Raw genomic sequence first — 21,365 nt, forward strand, 5'->3', positions numbered from 1 at the left:
ACCTGTAGAATTTTTTAAATGTCGCCTATGGAGATTTTTTTAAGGGTAAAAGTTTGTTGACATTCCACGAGCAGGCGCAATTTTGAAGCATGACATGTTAAGTATCAATTTACTTGGCGTAACATTATCTTTCAAAGTATTAAAAAAAAATTGGGCTAACTTTACTGGTGTCTTATTTTTTAATTAAAGTATTTTTTTTCCAAAAGAAGTGCTCTTGTAAAACTGCTGCGCAAATACGGTGTGACAGAAAGTATTGAAAGTATTTTATTCTTTAGGGTGTTAGGAAAAAAAATATATATAATGTTTGGGGGGGGGGGGTCTAAGTAATTTTCTAGCAAAAAAGCCTGTTTTTAACTTGTAAGCAACAAATCTCAGAAAGGGGCTCAGTCCTTAAGTGGTTAAAGCCCAACTGAACCTTCTGCTTAATTGACACATTCCGTGTGCATCAGTACAAAAGGTGTACAAAGTTTTACCATTTGATTTCTAAAACAGGCTCAGCCTAAGTAGAAAAGCGTGCCAGCAACTGCAGAGTGGGACCCTTGCCCTCTGCAGGAAAACCAAGGTCTCATTGCAGAGGTCTAACATGCCCCCTACTGGGTTGGAGGTATAGATCTGCAGTGAGCCAGCAGGAACCATGGCTGATCTCTGCAGAGAGACCACAGTTTGTACACAAAGAGCAAAAGTCCCACTTTGAAGTATGCTGGCGAACACAGCAGACTGACTGCTATTTACAGAACTATAATACTTTGCGCACCTTTTGTTTTGATGCATCTGAAATGTATTTAGCAAATTTACACAAAAATTTGGACCTTAAGCATTTTTTAGTAAAAAATTAACTGGATATAATAGGGATCTGCTTACACTTCAAGTTTCCACACCTCTCACTGGCCAAGGTAGGCTTTATGTTGAAAAATGAATGTGATTTCAGAAGTAATAAGGTGCACTCTGAATGGTCAAGAAATATGCACATCATCTGTTAAAAGCCCATCCCAACCACCGTATACAAACTTCTCCAGCAATCCCCTGCTGTTCTGTAGGTAGGTGCAGTAGTAATACCACCACCTCGGTCATGTGAAAGTGCTCGGGCCTAGCAATTGGCAAGTTATAGGAGGAGGTCACATGCTCCCCCATACCCAGAAGCACCAAGTTTTTTTTGTATCTGTGGCCACAGAAAAAGGAGGGCTAGGGAAGTGCTGGAGATGAGATTAGAAGGTGGTCAAGTGTGTGCTTTGCCCCAACTCTTTCAATTCACCCTAAATGGGCCAGGGTCTCTTTTAGCACATTATAACATTGGCCTTGAAACAAAAGTAAGAAGAACCACAAACTGGGTTTTTCCTTGAAATGCCTGCAAAGGTATTTCTTTAATGGTTTTACAAAGCCAAATCATATGAGCAATACCTTTCTGTGCTAATAAGCAGAACTCTTCCTGCAGTTTGGTATAGTCAGATGCAAACTCCAGGGCATCGGCTACATGACTTGGAGGATTCTGGAACTCCACATCAGCATAGAGGTTAGGGTTGGAGGCGTGCAGACGGACCGGAGACATAGAAGCGCTGAGAGGTACCTATAAGATAATTGTGTTAATATTGTGCATTAATCAAATCCACTGTATAACCCCACAAAAACCTGCCCAGTCTAGAGTGTCCTATGAGATTTGATTAAATACTTTTCAGCTTTTCTAACCTAAAAAGCATGAACCACACAAGAGACAGAAAACCTGTTTATATGTAGGCAGATTATGAATTCAGACCCCAAGTGACAGTATACATTTTTCACATGTGCACTCCATTTTTATAGGGATTATAGCCAACTACTTAAAATAAAGCCCAACCTTATGAAAAGCTGATTTAGAGTGCATAGCCAATTTAAAACATGCTCCTCTGTTATTGAACGGATGTGCCCACTATATCTGAGTAATATAATCTCTTGGCCAACCTGGCCAGAAAGCAAGATAAGTCAAAGAGGGTTAACATTGAAGATTTTATATCCCGGGACAAGAAAGTGATGATACAGAAAACCAACATTACTATACTTGCTTAGTGTTCAGCAAAAGATCTATGATGGTACAAGTGCAATTACAGTACATAAGGAAGATCCTTTAAACAAACACATTTTAACTATTATGCTAATAAATCAAGTGTTATACTCTATGAATGATATCATTTTCTTTTAAATCTGCCTGCCTTGGAGACACCATAAAAAATGACCCGCACAACATAGTAGCACAGTTATCATAGTGGGTATCAACGAGGGGTAGAAAAGGTATCTGTGTACACAGACTTTTCCATACCCTATCTTGAATTAGTTAAAAAAAAAAAAAAAAGGCACACATTAAAAAATAATCTTTAAATAAATACAAACATATTAGAGAAAGGACATCCGTGGGTACAGATCTAACATGCTTGCAGGTCACTCGAAGTCAGACCAAGCTACCCTCAAGGAGGGACAACTAAATCTGGCCATAGATGGTTTGAAATTTGACTAATTCAGCAGGGACAGGCTGAATTTCAATCTATCTACGGCCATTCCTGCTTATGAGAAGTTGATTTAAAAGAAAAGTATGGGGTATGGCTTTTTTTCGGAATCATATTTACCTAGGTGGATGCCGCATCAGTCCAATGCTGCATCTGTCCCCCGTCACCTCTAACACTGAGAACTGAGCGATCTAACACCGCTGATCGCTCGGCTCTCAGGGCTTCCTGAGCAGAGAGCGATGACTGTCAGTCACCACTCTCTGCTGAGCTGTGGAGGGGGTGGGAGGGGCCATCTTAGGCTTTCAGCAGCTCGCTGAGAAGCTGAGCCGGGTGCCGGTCCAGGCATGTGGGCGGATCCCGACCCTAGTGTTTTGCCCGAGCCTGGAGCGGCTCTGTAATGTCAGCAGACAGCGGACTTTAGGTTCACAGGAGTGCAAAACGAGCTGCACTCCTGTGATCCACAGAAGTACAGCCAAACAAGCTTTAATAACAGATTTCGCAAGAACGGGCTTGCTGGAAAATCTTTGCAAGATCAGTGCTGCAGCCAAATGTATTCTGGCAGTAGAGTCCCCGCTGTCAGAATGCAAAAACACAATGGTTCCTCTATTCACCTCACCTGTGTGGATGGGGGAATCCATTCAGTTTTTTTGATCAGCCCGCTGGTTGACGGTAACAAACTGATCCATGTATGGCCAGCTTTATATAAAGAGTAAGGATGACCATAGGGATTAGAAACAAATCTAACAGATTCCTCCATCTACACCATACAGTGTAGATAAACAATTCTCCCTGTTAGCCTATGGCATTCTTACAGCCACAGATGGTAGCTGTCAGAATAACTGAAGAGCTGTTCAGCTGGAAATTATTTTAGCAAGCTTCTTTGATTTTTCAATCAAAGGATGTTGGGGTGGGAGAGGGTCAATAGGGCCACCCATCATGTCAATTCCAGCCAGTTCATCAGGAATCGGCAGAAAAGCACATAGAATATGACCAGCTTAAAAGGTAGTGGGTGCACAACTCTAAACAGAGAAGCAGTGCCAGGGGATTCAGAAGAAAAAAAAAAAATTAGGCTCTCCATTGTGGATAAACTATAGTCTTCATTTATTCATAAAAGCAGAATTAAAGCAATGTGTTTGAGAAATCTGTGTCCAGTTTGCTTTTCCTTCTCAGGTTATGAATAAATCAAGACATACTTTCTTCAAAATGGAAAGTGTGATTCCTCCTTTTGAATCGTCAGGTGCTGCCTCCCTAGTTAAGATTGGGCACACACTACTTTCTACTCTACACATTTTTGCTCCTGTCCAAGTTCCCGATGGAGAGATTTTTCCTAAACACTTCCGGATCCCCATCACTGGGACAGGATGTGATATTAAACCTCTCCAACAGTGACGCATACATTTTATAGAGCAGAGAAGGTGAGAACCTGTCAGATTATCATTGCCATCCTTGTCCCACTTGTTGAGATTTTCCTGTCCTGGTGACAACTTGTGTGTGAGAAGGTGGCACTGAGACAACGTGAGAAAAAAAAATGGGAATGTAAATAGCAATAAAAACCTGACAGAGTTTCTAACTCACTATACATATCTAGAATAAAGTTTCGGTTGAAATTGGGTTTTAATGTTACCAACTACAGCTAAATACAGACGACCATGAAATTATCTACAGAATTAGACCTAGATAACCCTAGTTGTCTATATTTAGCTACTGCATTAATGCAATAACACACAATGTTTTCTATATTAGTATGTTTATATATAGTTGAGAATTGCTTTACTCTTTCTTTTAACTGGGGGAAGGAGGTAAATATATATAATGTATATTGACAATACACTATATGCCAAAAGTATTGAGACACCTGCCTTTACATGCATATGAACTTTAACGGCAACCCAGTCTTAGTCCGTAGGGTTCAATATTACGTTGGCACACCCTTTGCTGCTGTAACAGCTTCAACTCTTCTGGGAAGGCTGTCCACAAGGTTTAAGAGTGCGTCTATGGGAACGTTTGACCATTCTTCCAGACGCACATTTGTGAGGTCAGGCACTGATGAGAAGGCCTGGCTCGCAGTCTCCGCTCTAATTCATCCCAAAGGTGTTCTATCAGGTTGAGGTCAGGTCAGGCCAAGTTCTTCCACCCCAAACTCGCTCAATGTCTTTCTTTACTGGAACTAAGGGGCCAAGCCCAACCCCTGAAAAACAACTCCACACCATAACACCCCCCCCCCCACCAAATGATTTGAAGGGGTGGCCCAATACTTTTGGCAATATAGTGTGGATGAGCAAGTTTGAGGTGGAAGAACTTAACTGGCCTGCGCAGAGTCCTGGCCTCAACCCAATAAAACACCTTTGGTATAAATTAGAGTGAAGACTGCGAACCAAGCCTTCTCGTGCAACATCAGTGCCTTACCTTAGATATGCGCTTCTGGAAGAATGGTCAAACATTCCCATAGACACACTCCTAAACCTTGTGGAGAGCCTTCCCAGAAGAGTTGAAGTGGTTATAGCTGCAAAGGGGTGGGCCACTTCAATATTGAACCCTAGGGACTGGGATGCCATTAAACTTCATGTGCGTGTAAAGGCAGGTGTCCCAATATTTTTGGCAATATAGGTGTATATTGGGTTATAGATATTAGTGTCCATGCAACACCTTTTTGGAAAAACTGCATTTTTTTCATTGTTTTTCATTAGCTGTACAAGACTTGCCATGGGCTGTGTGTTTTGCATCTTCCTGTATTCCCACTGTATGTTGTCATGATCTATATATTTAGACTGTACTGGTTATTGTAATCTTCACATCTGAGTTTTTATAACACCACATGCTGAACAAATACAGGTTAACTTCTGCTTTCAGAAGCAATAGACACGCTTGGTGTAAAGGGCGCATAGGGCAGCAAAAGAGCTCTCCTGGGGACCCCGGCATGCCCTCTGTAATCCTATTGACTGTTTCCAAGTAAAGGATTTTTCAAGCCATTTGAGAGAGCTGTTGTGCAGAATGCGAATGAGTCAAGAAGTCCTATCTCTCGCTGGGGAGCCAGTACAGCTCCGTAACAGAGCACATGTTCGGTTTTAAAAATAGGTGCAAGAAATTGCGGTCATATCTGGGCTCCAGAACTTGATGACATTTTATGGTGCAATATATTTATGGACATGACGGTAATTTGTCTTTAACTTTTAAAATATTCATCAAAAATGTTAGCGTCACTTAAAAATACTATTACATTAAATATGTACATACATGTATTTTGTGTTTGGTTTGTTCGATGCAGGACATGTTCTACTTCCCTGCTTTCACTAATGACTCCAAAAACTCACGTGTGCCAACAGACCATTTTCAATAAATGCCTGAATATAAGTCTTCAGGAGGGAGAAAAATAGGTGTATTGTATATGTAAGAACGGGCACTGACTGCAGGCTTTTTTTTGTTAATGTACAGTCTATCTCAGCAATATAGTAACATGAAGCATTCTGCTATCTAAAACTATTATGTAAAATGGTTTAGACCATCATCTCAATCACAAAAATTCAATCACAATTTTGGTCGGTCTTTGTCAGATTGTAGGCCATTTGGGTTTGCCTGCAAGAACGATACCAGAGTATACCAGCAGGTGGCACTGTAGATAAAAGGTGGAATTGCAGCTACAGGTCTGTGAAAACCCATTGCATGGAGAAGTCTTGCGGAGTAAGTTTTTTTTTTTTTTTATTTTTTTTACAGAAACCTTGAATTCTAATTCTTGGGTTTTACCCTATAAAATGCACAAGTATGGTTGCATGTGCTTTGAAAGTTCGTTAGATAGGACAACTGGTAAACATTCTTCATATGGCATGTTACTTTTAAGTCCAAGAACAACAAAAAAACAACATAGGCAACATTAACATATACAACAGAAACTGTGTACACATACCACAACATGAGTATTTATTAGAAAAGGGATACAACGTGAGCAGAGCAAGCAGACCAACGATAAATATGTGTAGGAGAAATAGAAAGCCTCTAGCAATAAGTGTGCATATATTAGTGGTGTATTAGTCATTAGGGTGATGTTACTGCCACATCCATTTTCTTTCTTTTGTAAAATAAATTAAGAAGGATGCTTAACAATGTATTCTTAAACTTACTGCTAGTGTACCCAAGTCTGTCTGAAATGGGGAGGAAAAAGTCTAATGGCGAATTACAATCCTGTTGATCAAGATGTAATCCTTTAAGACAAACAATTGAATAAGTTAAAAAGAAAAAAAATACATCCTCAAGAGGTTGCCCAAGCGGTCAGCATGCATATTTTGTTGCAGCATTAATACAGTCCAATACTGTCTGGTACAGCTGCCATTTCTTTACTTGGGCATGGAGAGTAGGCCATTTCCTCTGCTCCCGACACAATGTAATGCCTGGTACGAGTAATAGGATTTTTATAACAGCTTACCTGTAAAACCCTTTTCTTTTGAATTACATCACGGGACACAGAGCCATAATAGTTACTATGTGGGTTATAATCCACCTTCAGGTGCTGGACACTGGCACAGCATAAACAGGAAGTTGCCTCCCTATATAGCCCCTCCCATACCGGAAGCATCTCAGTTTTGAAGCAAAGCAATACTCATGTATACTAGAAAGAGGGGCGGAACCTCTGTGTCCCATGATGTACTTCAAAAGAAAAGGATTTTACAGGTAACCTGTTATAAAAATCCTATTTTCTTTAATTGTACATCACGGGACACAGAGCCATAGTAGTTACTATGTGGGATGTCCCATAGCAATGCCAACTGCGGAGGGAGGGAGACAACAGAATTAGGGCAACATGAGACTAGAGGAGTTATACTGCTGCCTGCCGCACACTACGCCCCAAAGGTGATATCCTCATGCCTTTTTACATTCACCTGATAGAATCTGGAAAATGTATGGATTGAATACAAAGTTGCGGCCTTGCAGATTTGAGCCATGGAGGCTTAGTGATGCACTGCCTACGGAGCACTAACAGCCTTGGAGGAGTGCATTTTGATTTGAGAGGATGGAATCTACCTCTTTAAACCATAAGCTTGAACGATTACTTGTTGAATCCACTTAGAAATAGTAGATTTTGATACTGCCTGTTCTCTTTTAGGACATTCAGGCAATACGAACAAAACATCCATTTTCCGAATTTGATCAGTCACCTTTTAGTAGACTTTGTCTGCTCTCACCACATCAAGAGAATGTAGTGATTTTTCTTCCATAGAAGAGGGTTCTGAAAAAAAATAATATAGAACAATACCCTGGTTTAGATAAAAACCTGATACTAACTTTGGTAAAAATGTAGGATGAGGACGCAATACTTTATCCTTGTGAACAATAATAATATGGCTCTTTACAAGAAAAAGCAGCCAATTCTGATACTATTCTTGCAGCAGATATGGTTACCAGAAAAAATAGTTTCCTTGTCAAAAAAGGACCCAGGAAATATGTCGTATTGGCCCAAAAAAAGGCTGTTTTGTAATGCCGCCAAAACTAAATACAGGTCCCAAGGGTTCAAGGGTGACTTAACCGGGGATTAAGACATGTTACCCCCTGAATAAAGTTACGAAACAAAGAAAGCAAAGCAAGTGGTCATTGAAATAATACCGATAATGCCGAGACCTATCCTTAGAAAGCACTCAAGGCCAGCTTTATTTCTCACCCCATCTGCAGAAAGTCAAGGATCCTACCTATTTCCTGTGGTGCAACCCCTGGTTTCGCACCAGGAGACATATGCTTCCCAGACTCCATAATATATAATTATAGAGGCCCGCTCCCTTGCATTAACCAAGATAGAAACCACTGAACCTGACAGCCCACGTTTCTTCAGAGTGTGGGTCTCAATAGCTAAACCGTTAAACTTAGCGTTTGTAAAGTAGGATGGAATACTGGACCTTGCGAAAGAAGGTCTGGCCGTGGCGGTAGGGTCTCTGCATACCAAGATTTCCTGGAACCCGCTGGGGGCCACAAGAATCACCAACTTCCCTTCCTGCTTGATCCTGTGAAGAAGTCGTGGACGCAGGCAGAATAGGAGGGAGCGGATGCTAGCGGATCCTTTGTTTTTGACACAAAGTTGCCGATTTCTTTGTTGAACCTGGACGTAAAACAGATCTACGTCTGGGATCCCCCATCGTTGACATATTGACTTGAAGATATCGGGGTCAAGGAACCATTCTCCTGGGAACAACTGCTGGCGACTCAAGTAGTCTGTCTGCCAATTTTCTATTCCTAGAATGAAGACCGCCGATTGGCAAAGTACATTGTTTTCTGCCCAAGACAAGATATGAATCACCTTTATCAGGGCCGCACAACTTCTTGTGCCCCCTTGGTGATTAATATAGGCCATTGCTGTGGCATAGTCAGATTGAATTCTGGCAGGACAATACCGTAAACTGAATGTTCAGGCCCTCAGAACTAAGTGCTGTGCCTGAATTTCTAGAATGAGAATGGGCAAGAGCATAAGAGCATGAAAGAGGTTTTGGTGACACAGGCATTTTCTATTTGACACATTTACTATTTGCATCAGGCTGAGCGTTAATAGCACCGGCAGTGACTGGACTATTGCTCAAGCAGTGGATGCGATTTCTTCTGTTAGTACCTCTGCTTTGTGCTAAGGTCAGAAGGGGGGGTTGAAACGCCCCCAAAAAAGAGCCAAAAGAGTCTCCCTCAAACTCTGGAAAGCCTACTCATCTCTACAAATGGCATCCTCCCCTGAGAAAGGGTGGCTATTCAGAGTGAGCATCGGGGCCATGAAATGTTTGCAACTGTTTTCAACACTGCAGCCCCTGTTTATTTGCTCTTATGTCTCTCAGACAATTTTGCAGCCAGCACAAATGGAGTTTTTTTTAAAGAAAAAAACAAAACAAAAAAAAAACAAAAAAAAAAAAAAAAAACACACTCCCGCGTTGGAGAACGCCAACGCCGCGCTAAGCCCTGCCACCACCGTCGCAACGCTCCCCCCCTCCTTTCTCTTTCAAAAAAAGTTTTCCTGCACAAGCACGGGCCTCCAATCTGATGGGATTGGCTTTTGAGTGAGGGAGGGATGGCGTGGAGAAGACCTGGAAGCCGCCGCCGAGCAGGGGCGGTGAAAGAAAACGGCATTGCCGATCGTTTTTAGTTCTCCCTTATACTCAGCCACATGAAGAGGGGAAGAGTTCAGCCCAGGCGGGGGTGTCTGGAGGAAGCAAAACCCCCCAAACTTACCGGGGGTCTGCCTGCTAACTCCACTTACCTTTTCTGCCGCAGGGTTTTCTGTGGTAAAACCAACAGACCCAATCTTCACCCTTCACGGTGGGTTCAGTTAACAAACCTTCAGGAACCGGGGACCCTTGGGGAAGCCACAATCCTGGACCTGTAATAGCACCCCGCCAGTAAAACTTTATGGCCTTAATGCCAAAAGCACTGGACCCTTTGGTCCAGCTCGCTAAAAAGAGAAGAGTTTGCAAGCAAAACCTCGTTTCTTTGGATACGAGGCCCGGGCACCATTCAATTTGGCCTAAAAGACACTTTGAATGGATCCGGCTGCATAGCTAGCCTCAGCAAGGATTGCTCCAGTGGAGCTCAGCACAGCACGTCTTTACTCATGACCAACACCTTAGACACTGGCAAAAAAAACTGAGATGCTCCCGGTATGGGAGGGGTTATATAGGGAGGCAACTTCCTGTTTAGGGTGTGCCAGTGTCCAGCTCCTGAAGGTGGACTATAACCCACATAGTAACTACTATGGCTCTGTGTCCCGTGATGAACGATTAAAGAAAAACTAACAGCGGGCCTGAGCACTGCCATAACAGGGATGTATTGTGCCTATTCCTATGCAAATAGCAACTTTGAGATGTTGCTATTGCAAGACAGGGGGCGTGGGGCTGTGCTGCATTACACAGATTTCACAGCGACGCCTATGTGCAGACAGCAAATGTTGTCAACTCCCTCTTACGTTAATTTGCTGCTGATTACACTGTTATTCTAATCCAAAAGAATATTTTTCACCAGATCAGATTGATTTTGGTTATAGTTGCCAATGAGTGAATTCAGGTCCTTATTCCATTCCCCTTGCCCTGATGAAGGGGGAATTTTGCTGCCCCAAACCCCGTTGGCTGTTTTAATGCAATGGTATTACAAACACTTTGGACTCTTTCACTTTGTGGTTTGGCACTCATCTCCATACTTTGATTTGCTTCCAGGTACCCACTGAAGGAGGCCTGAGTATTTGAGAGCTGTCTCACCAGAGTTAGCTTATTTAACCACTAAGCCACCGCCCACCGTCATATGACGGCTGGACGAGGCTTCTGTTATTCTGGGAGGACGTCATATGACGTCCTCGCCTTCCCGAGCCACTAGGGGGCGCGCGCGCCCGCCGTGTCACTCGGGACCCGGTGCGCGTGCCCGGCGGCCGCAATGTCCGCCGGGCACCCGCGATTGCCGGGTTAACACAGCAGGAGCGTGGATCTGTGCATGTAAACACAGATCCACGTCCTGTCAGAGAGGAGAGGAGACCGATGGCGTGTCCCTTGTACATAGGGACAGCGATCGGTCTCCTCCCCCAGTCAGTCCCCTCCCCCCACAGTTAGAATCACCTCCTTAGGTAATACATTAACCCCTGGAGCGCCCCCTAGTGTTAACCCCTTCCCTGCCAGTCACATTTACACAGTAATCAATGCAATTTTATAGCATTGATCGCTGTATAAATGTGAATGGTCCCAAAAATGTGTCAAAAGTGTCCGATGTGTCCGCCGCAATATCGCAGTCACAATAAAAATTGCAGATCGCCGCCATTACTAGTAAAAAATAAATAAATAATAAAAATGCTATAAATCTATCCCCTATTTTGTAGACGCTATAACTTTTGCGCAAACCAATCAATATACGCTTATCGCAATTTTTTTTTACCAAAAATATGTAGAAGAATACGTATCGGCCTAAACTGAGGAAAAAATTTGTTAAAAAAAAAAAAAAAAATTGGATATTTATTATAGCAAAAAGTAAAAAATATTGTGTTTTTTCAAAATTGTCCCTCTTCTTTTGTTTATAGCGCAATAAATAAAAACCGCAGAGGTGATCAAATACCACCAAAAGAAAGCTCTATTTGTGGGAAAAAAATGATAAAAATTTAATTAAGGTGCAGTGTAACACGACCGCGCAATTGTCATTCAAAGTGCGACAGCGCTGAAAACTGAAAAATGGCTTGGGCAGGAAGGGGGTGTACGTGCCCTGTATTGAGGTGGTTAAGGGTACAGTGAAATTAGTTATTTGCAGCATTTATTTTTATAACACACACTACAATAGGAGGCAGTGCTAATGGTGTATACATGTTAGGAGTAGCTTAACAACCACTTTAACCCCCTTTCAGTGTGGCCACAGTCCCAGTGCAAAGGAGGTCTTTCAAATCTCCTGAAATTGGGCTTTAAGATATACAATAACCACTTGCTGACCGCTGCACACCGATATACATTGGCACAATAGCAGCAGTGGGCAAATGGGCGTACCTGTACGTCCCCTTTAATTTGCGGGCTAGTGGGCGCGTGCGCCGCACTCTGTGTGACTGTGCCCGTGGGTCCCGCGGACTCGATGTCCCACGATTGTGTCACGGAGTGGCAGAACGAGGAGATGCCTTGTAAACAAGGCATTTCCCTGTTCTGCCTAGCAATATGACAGATCTACTGCTCCCTGTCATCGGGAGCAGTGATCTCTGTCATGTTATAGTGAGCCCGTACCCCCCCACTGTTAGACTCACTCCCTAGGACACACTTAACCGCTTGATTGGCCCCTAGTGTTTAACCCCTTCCCTGCTAGTGTCCTTTACACAGTAATCAGTGCATTTTTATAGCACTGATCGCTGTATAAATGACAATGATCCCAAAATGTGTCAAAAGTGTTCAATGTGTCCGCCGCAATGTCGCAGTCATGATAAATAAAAAAATAAAAATCACAGATCGCTGCCATTACTAATAAAAAAAAAATTATAATAAAAATGCCATAAATCTATCCCCTATTTTGTAGACGTTATAACTTTTGCACAAACCAAGCAATATATGCTCATTGCGATTTTTTTTACCAAAAACATGTAGAAGAATACATAATCGGCCTAAAATGTTATTTTTTATATTTTTTTTTTAGGATATTTATTATAGCAAAAAGTAAAAAATAGTTTTTTTTTTCAAAATTGTCGCTTTTTTTTGTTTATAGCGCAAAAAATAAAAACCACAGTGGTGATCAAATACCACCAAAATAAATCTCTATTTGTGGGGAAAAAAAGGACGTCAATTTTGTTTTGGTGTAACATCGCACGACTGTGTAATTGTCAGTTAAAGCGACGCAGTGCCGAATCGCAAAAAGGGCTCTGGTCAGGAAGGGGGTAAAATCTTCCATGGCTGAAGTGGTTAAGAACTCTTGTTGAGGGAAACAAAAATTCCCTTTCAGATCAAACTACATGCTCTGCAAGGAAGTAACCCAATGGTTACTGGTTTCTGTAAGGTAGGTACTAAAATAGGTCATTGTAGTGCACTTACTGAAATTCTTCAAAGTGTGTGCCAAAAGAGATTTTCTTTCTGTATAATAATCACAAGTTTCACTGTTGTAATAAAATTAATTTCTCCTTTGGAAAGACGCAAGTTTATTTTCATAAATTCAGTCCAGTTAAGGAAAGGAATTTTCTGCATATTTAATGTAACAGGCTTTTAGTAATTTTACTCTGAGCAAAATTGTGCTAAAAGGCAGCCAAGCCAGTCACAGGGGAATGAGGATTCTGGGGGATCCCCTCTAAAATATGAATGCTGCTGCTGTAGTTGCTAGTTTTGATTTATTTTTTTTGTTTGGCTCTTGCAGAAAAACGGTTTTGTAGCAAAGGAACCTTACTTTTTTAATGGCAAAATACAGTACATTTGTTTGATCAAATTTTAACTAAACTGTTGTCCTCATTTGGTTTCTTTACTACGAAGCTGTACAGAGCTGTGCTCCCCTAAACTGAAGGGCTCCAGATGTTACTCTTGTGACAACTCCGGGCCCAAATCCAAGTTCTAACAGAGAATAGTCACAGGTGGCAATGCGACAAATTAACTATATTTTGCCTTTGATAAATTCACTAGCTACTAAACTCAGAGCAAATGTTATTTTGCTCCAATTGATCTTTCGTAACATTCACACTGTGCTGCACGGAGAAATGCACTGCACTTTAGCAGACACCCAGGGGTGTCATTAATACTACTATTATTTGTTAAAAAAAAAAAACACACATGGGTTTGGGACTTCTTTCCCCACGTTTCTCATGATAAGGCAGCCCTTTGAAATAAATGGGCTGGGCTGCCCTACCAGCGACATGCGCACACACAGATTTGAACCTAAAAGGGTAACCGTTCTTTAAATATATTATACAGATTAGATATTCCTGTTCCCTGCTCTGGAGAGGAATCGGCTAAATGTATGCAGGTTGTTGCCTTCTTCGAACGGTTTGTGATCTGCTTCTCTAGTTATTACGCGTGTGCTATAGAATATTTTATTCATCATTTACTGCTCGTGTCACTGAAGACCAAGATGATTTACAGGATGTTCACCTTGCAAGAAAATTTTCCCTTAACGTAGCAAATGGGAGAAAAAAGAAAACACTTTGCAAAAGAATACCAGATCATTTGCAAGGAAAAGAACAGTCCAGTATTTTTGCTTGCACAGCTGGATAAAGAATGTTGATAGAGATTCACCTCATTAATTAAAGTGTAAGTTCACCTTTACAGAAAATCTGTAAGGTGAACTTACTTTGTACCCCCTCCCCACCCCCCCGATCCTGCACTGTCAGACACTAGGGCATCACCTCACTGGTCCGGGTATTTGAAATCCCACCGGCTTAAGCTTCTATCTGTACCTCTCAGCATGTATGGATAGGAGGCATTCTAAGTGGTCAGCACCGTCACATTGACAACGCTGACCAATCAGAATCCACCTAGCCAGTCCTTTCAGCACTGGAGGAGAGGAGAGAAAGCCAGGAGTATTTCAAATCCCCAGACCAATAAAGCGACGTCCTGGTGCCTGAGAGTGGGGGTATCGCGGGACTCCAGTACAGCGTGAGGGGGGTGGGGTGGAGGTCCAGCGTAAGTGCACCTTACAGACTTTCTGTGAAGGTGAACTTACCCTTTAAGTTCGGTCTGGTTCACACTATTAAAGGTGGTTGTGGGAATCACACCTGTTCCCTCAACCACCCGCAGCCAGAACATGCTTCTCTTTAAAAACGTGCGGGGCTGCTATTCATTCTTATCAGCACCCCCATGCATCTAAAACTGCAGAGCATTTGCAGGTGCGGGAACTGCCGGGAAATCTGCTGCTGCATTTTAAAAATGGTACAGGAACCTTTTTCCTGTATTAAATGCAGGCACCACAACTCTTTCAAATGAATGGGTTGCCATGCCAGCGCAAATGCGGTTTGCAGAGCCCCAATAGTGTCAACTAGGCCTTAAGGGAAAATTCCCTTGCAAAGTGAACAGCCCATTTACCTTTTATAAATCAACTCAACTGAATCATAGGCAGTTGTTCTCTAGAGACAAAAGCCACAGATAAAATTAATGTAAACAAATCAATGTCTACGCTAGCCTGGACCTCTGATGCCACCTCTCCAAAGATACAGTAGGGGAAGGAAAGCAGAAGTAAGAAGTTATAATGGCATCCAGGTGTCCCTGGATAGATGAAAAATGACATGCTTGTGTTTTAACAGTACAGTTACCTTTTAACGTTACTCATTGCAAAAAATTGGGGCAGACTGAAACAGCTGTATTGGATTAGGGATTAAAATTGTACCTGAAGTTGTATTTTTGCATCTTTGCTGACACTTTTTGTTCTCCACCTCCTCGCCGTGCGCTTGTCTTTCTTTGACATATCTACACAGTTAGCCTAAATTGCACGAAGCATTAAAAGCAACAGAAAGCCATTAAATTTCAGACATTGAGCCAGAAGCAAAGACAAGACATGCTGACATACAGTATTAGTTAACAGTTCCACACAAGTGCCCACTTTTCTCAAGGCTATGTATAAAGGTACCCATACAAAATAGCAAAGGGTCTGATCAAAATCTATTGTAATTATACAAATTGTTTGGCTTGAGAGGAATGATATTAAATTAGTACTAATTTTCAGCATTGCAAGTAGCCAAATAAGCAGAGATAAGGTACAAAATTTAGGGGAGCTTGTCTGACAAGTATTGTGCAGTAGATGTGCATGTCAGGCTTTTTCTATCAGAGTGGCCTAGTGAAGGTCTAATTGTTTGGGTACCTTAAATAGAACCTGTATAGATAGAAATACAGGGGCTATCACAGCTAAATGGGTTTGAAAGGTGTAAACTCCAAGGGGTGCGATCCATATCCTTACTTCACTACTTAGCTAGTCAATGATACAATAACTGCATGCAGTGTGTGATGTCAGAACACTTGACTTCCATACTTCCTTTTGGTTAGCTATTTTTTAAAGCTGACTTCCAGGGAGATATAAAAGACAATTTATTAAGCTCCTAATACAGATGTGCCTTTTAAAATGTCATCAGTGTAAATAACTGAATATGACTTGGTTACATATTCACCGGTAAAAGGAGCGCTAGACCAAATTAAAGTGTCCATTATTTGGTCTGGTGCTTCTTCCATTGGTGCATGTTTTCTTTGGTAGCTGGGTACCAACAAGAGGGTAACCCTGTCTGTTGTGAGCCGATAACCTGAGGTAGTGAGCTCTCCAAATGTTTTTGTCCTCTCGCTACTTTGTATGAACTCACATCAAAGTTCCAGTGCCTCTTGGATGCTTTTTTTTTTTTTTTTTAATTGGAGTCTGAATATGACTTAGTGTCAGTCTCTTACAGTTCTTGTACAGCAGAAATCAAACTGGCAGGTGGAGAAGCAGCACAAGGAGTCCATCAGTTGTGCTGCAGTGCAAGGACCACACGTAGGCTGCATGAACACTGGCTTTAAATTGCTGCTTCTACAGGAGTTTTGCCTGTAGAAGCAGCTCAATGCTATCCTCTGTGCCCATACAATTGGGCATATTTTGAACTCAGCTTTAAGAGGTAGGAAAAAAAACCCTTCTGATTTGCGTTTCAGATTGGAGCTTTCTGGCAGAAAACACACTAAACTCTTTTAAACGGTGTACAAAAACGGTGAGAAAAAAAAATCACTATCCAGTTACAGGTTGGAGGGACCAAACCTGTAAGTGCTACTAAGCTAAAAGCAGAAAATTCAGGTCTCTTGCCCTGCCAGGAATGGAGTTCAGCTTTAAGTAGTAAAGGAGGGAAAAAGGATGACAGTACCAGAATTTTACTTTTAATACTAAACAGTGATAGCTCCCATATTGCTTTCCTGGCTCCTGTGGTGAATCCACAAAAACACAGTTGTATTTATAAATGGTGTTAAAACATATAACCAGTACAAAAACAACAGATATAAAACAAGCTATTGTACATAATTTGCCGGTTGTGTCTCAGTTGCATTTGTTAAGCCATAGTTGTGCTTACTGCATATCACACTTGCCAAACTAATGTGTCAATTTGGTGTTTTCAATTTTTGTTAGATAGCGATAAAATGGGTGCCTTGAGGCAAGCTGCAAAATTGTTACCAGCCCTTCAATGCACATGTGCTGACAGCATTGAAATAGATGTAACATACCCAGGAAGACAATAAAATAGCTGGAGAGAGATAGGGGTGATACTGCCCATAACAACTAAAACACCTATACACTACTTAATTAAAAAAATAGAATATTCAATTTTTTTTAAAGAATGCAAACTTTTATTTTAATAATCAATGTGGTTTAGATTGTTTCATTTGAGGCCAGCATAATGGTCAGTCTACTGATCAAAGATTTCATAACTTCAAATGTTCTTTTGCTCATAAGTGATCATTCAGTACAAGATTTGTTAGAATTCTAATGGATTTTCCACCAAGACCAATTAAAAATACTTCATATACTTTTTTTTTTTGCTAGAGGGCCAGAGTGGCACCAAGTAATATTCACAGGTCACCATAAAACATTGGGCTTAAACCAACAGAATGAGCACCAGACTAAATTCATAAAGTCCAAAACAGCTTTATTGAGCCGAAAAAGGTCAACTGATTTCGGGGGCCAAAACACACTCCCCCTTCATCATGGCTACACAGCAATTACAAAAATATAAAAAATGTAAAGAAAAAATGATGAGATAAATATACGCACAAGAGAACACTAATAAAACTGCTACAACTAACAAGTTTTACCAGTTTTTATCATTGTGGCTTGTTTTTACTGAACGACCACTGATTATATTGTAGTTTATTTTCTATATTATTATATTATGGTGTAAGATTATTAGACTATTTTGTTATTAAAGGATAAGATCACCTTTGGAACATGTTGTTACACGTTCCACCTGTTTTTAGGACTACTGATAGATTCAATTTGGACTTTTCAGCTTATATATCAAGGTAAAAGGCCTAGGTTTGCTTTGAATAGATCAAAAATGCCTAAACATTCTCTAGATATTAATTTTCTGACTCTTAATTTATATAATTCAACTTGTTTGACGCGTTATGTTATGGACTGGGTTATTCATGCCTTGTAACATACTAGCCTGTCGATGTTACATTTGTGACCTACTGTGGGTCTTTTGCATACTTCACTTTTCAGACTCTTCTTACACATTTTAAAAGGATAGCTTGGTTTTAAGAAGGTATTTTGATAGTAAGGGAGGTTGGAAAATGATTGAAGACCCCAGGTCCATTGACGTCACAGTTTTTCACACTTGGAAAGAGGGTGGTATAGTGAACCTATGGGATGTGTTACATTCTGATGATCTCCAGTTACAATTTTCTATACTTCATCAGAAGTATGGTATTTCAGAGTTACATTTTTTTTAAAAACGTAACTCCACTTTTGTGGGAAAAAATATTGCAGATAAAAAAATCATAGCATATACAACTGTTACACAAGTCATACTGTAGTTTAATGGTATTAAAAATGATTTCCTTTTTAATCTGCACCACTGTAATTTTCTTAATTCAATATTATATGGCAACCTGGAGGCGTTCCATACACAGTTGATGTCCAAACACCTCCAAAAATGTCAGTTCCTGTTTGTGTGATATACTCACTGATATTTCCAAAGTCTGCAAACAAAAATATGTCAGATTTTAGGCTCTGCAACATAAATTTCAGTTTTGGTAAGATGCTTCTAAAAGGGTTAATCACTTCTAAGGCCCTGTTCACACTTGGGCTTTTTATAGCTTGTAGCTTGAAGCTCAAAAATGCTCATCAAGCAAAATCCCATTCATTTCAATGCCCCCTGTTCACATCTTCTTGTTCTTATCTGAGCATTCTGTCTCTTATAGCAAAACGCCTGTCACTCCAAAAACTACATGAGCTACTTTTCAGGCAGAATTTAGTGTTTTTGTCCCCATAGACTTTAATTAGAATGCCTGAAAAGTATTAATTTGAGAGTTTATTCTGGAGTTTTAGCTTACATTAACTGATCTTTCTCCTAGTGATTTCCATTGGCTAAAGCAAAAAGTCTGAAATATGAATACACATAAATGCCTGTAATACTCTTCTAATATACACTTGCAAAAATGCTCAAAAAAGCACCCATGAAAACTCCTTAACCAGTTCAGCTCCTTGGACGTGCTATGTATGTCCAAAGTTAATCACAAGCTGATGGCTTGTGTGGGTTTTGTTTAGCCGGCTCCCAAGTCAAAGTGATGTGGCAGCTCCATAGCGGCCGATCACTTTCACAAAGCCAGCACTGCGGTGTCCCTCCCACCAGCAGCCCCCCTTCTCCCGTGGTTCCCAGGCTCTCCCACTTTTACAGGTGCCCAGTAACAGAACTTAGAAGGAGATCGCTGTGAGACCAAGGCAAATCCATGCCTCAATCTCACATGCAAGTAGAGTAAAGCCAGGGGACACATCTAACCAAGCCAATCTGTGCTTGGCTAGATGGTGTGAAGGGCAGGGAAGACATTTGTGTCCATCTCCATAAAGAGTACCTGTCACCTGCACAATGCTATCACAAAGGTGTTTATTAACACCTTGTGATCGCAATCAAAACAAAAAAATAAAGTGTTAAAAAACAAAAAATATTGTAATATATTAAAGCTTAAAAAAAGGTTTTTATATTTTAATCAAAAATAGGTATTATATGGCGCGTTTTTGCACTAAAATTCATTTTATATTTTTTTCCTTGTGTTTAATAAACAGTTGCGCAAATATCATGTGACATAATAATTTTCACCTTTCACCTTTTTATTCTACAGGGCCTCTGCTTTCAGAAAATATATAATGTTCTGGGGGTTTAAGTAATTTTTATTGCCAAAAATTAAGATTTTTACATGTATGCGAAAAATTAAAAAAATTGCTCAGGAGCCAAACTGGTTAAATCACTCTGCTCAGGTGTGAATGCAGCATGAAGTAATACAGATGCAGCTGAATTCACACTCCCCTCATTAAAGCCCTGCTAGTGCACTAGCTGAACGATAATGAAAAATCATTCCTATTCACAATCTGTATCCAAAAGACAGAGAAGAAAAAACAGCTTATCCTTCAGAGCAGAAACAGGTAGGAAGCTGCAGCAAAGTTTTCTTTAAATCAATGCAATGCACATTGATCACCCACAAGGATTTGTTTTTTCTCAACAAAAGTAAAGTTACCCTTTGAAGCCCTATTCGTTTTTATGTGTCTATTGGATAAGCCATCTGAAAAGCATGGATTATCATGATTTTATCACTTTTTGAGGGAAGACAGTAGCAGCCTGTGCATTGTGGCCGCATGGGTGCCGCCCCCCTATCCATGTGCCCGGCCCCTTTCAGGACGCCGGACGAGTGGATTCCTATGGCGGGGTGGGAGGGGGTTTTTTGTTTAATCACCTGACTAGAGCCAGAGGCTTCAATAGGCTTCTAAAAAGGGTGGGCTCGGGACGCAGAGATGCACCCCGGTTCCCACCCAATTGTGTGACCATGGCAAATTAATTTTCACTATTATCGCACCACAGTGCCTCCCCGCCAATCAGGAGGCAGGACAGTGAGACCTGCTTCCCGATTGGCCAAAGCGCCAGGCTATCCTATTGGATGCCTTGGCGTTTTGTCGGAAGAGGAGACACAGAGCGGAGGAAGCATGAGGAACGGACTCCTCCACCACAGCTGCTGACTGCTGAAGGAAATGCAGCAGGAGGAGAGGACATCACAGCGGTAAGTGCCGGACCTCCCGCAGTGACCCTCTCACCTTGTTCTTCTGCGTCAGTCTGAGAAGAATACAAGTTGTCAGGGGGGCCACCTTAAATGGCTATGTGGTTCTGGTGGTCCGGGTGCATGTACTCCTCACAGCAGCTCCGGATGCAGTTCCTTTTCTTCTTGAAACATTTCTCATACAAAACAGCTTCACTGCCCACCGTATCTCTATCTCTTTTCGTGTTACTTCTCGCACTCCAATAAAAACAGCTAAAGTCATAGCAGTGTTCCAATTTAACATGTGATGTGTTCCACTGAGTTCTGATGGAGGAGTCATTGGCCAGCACAGCAGTACGTCGCCAGAACAAAGTCACACAAAGAGCCTCGTCACAGGGGGACATGGCACAATCAAGGCCTGATTATTGGGATAGAACCCCCTACACAGAGAATCTTCACTTTGAACAGGTCTCACTCAGAACCTCATTATCACCAATGCATTATGTGTAAAGAGATGCATACTGAGTAAAAGGTAGAATACAGAAAGCAAAAATGAAATTAAATAAAACCCAGTGTAAATGCGATCTGCAACTCTACTGCGTGATATAAGCACATGTACACATAATCATACAGTATATTAACAGAGTCGTGCTAACAATTAACAATGAGTCCAAAACATAAAATTCCAAAGGAATACTGCAAAGATTAGTTGCTGAGATAAAGTTCTCCTCATATGTGACCCAAGTGTGAAAACATACAGTCA

General features: G+C 41.2%; 1 protein-coding gene across 3 annotated transcripts in view; it reads right to left on the minus strand.

The window, feature by feature from the left end:
- The window catches only part of OSBPL6 (oxysterol binding protein like 6), a 347,856-nt gene that overhangs the window by 81,147 nt on the left and 245,344 nt on the right, over positions 1–21,365 (minus strand). For 2 of the 3 annotated variants that reach the window (XM_073633825.1, XM_073633824.1), the window contains exons 10-11: positions 15,237–15,329; positions 1,399–1,564 (exon numbers count right to left, since the gene is read on the minus strand). In XM_073633825.1, coding sequence (XP_073489926.1) covers positions 1,399–1,564; positions 15,237–15,329 — 259 coding nt within the window. The remainder of the gene's footprint in view (positions 1–1,398; positions 1,565–15,236; positions 15,330–21,365) is intronic. The other variant, XM_073633827.1, reaches the window with a different exon arrangement.

Source organism: Aquarana catesbeiana, linkage group LG06 (assembly GCF_042186555.1).
Source record: "Aquarana catesbeiana isolate 2022-GZ linkage group LG06, ASM4218655v1, whole genome shotgun sequence".
NCBI classification, from domain to species: Eukaryota; Metazoa; Chordata; class Amphibia; order Anura; family Ranidae; genus Aquarana; species Aquarana catesbeiana.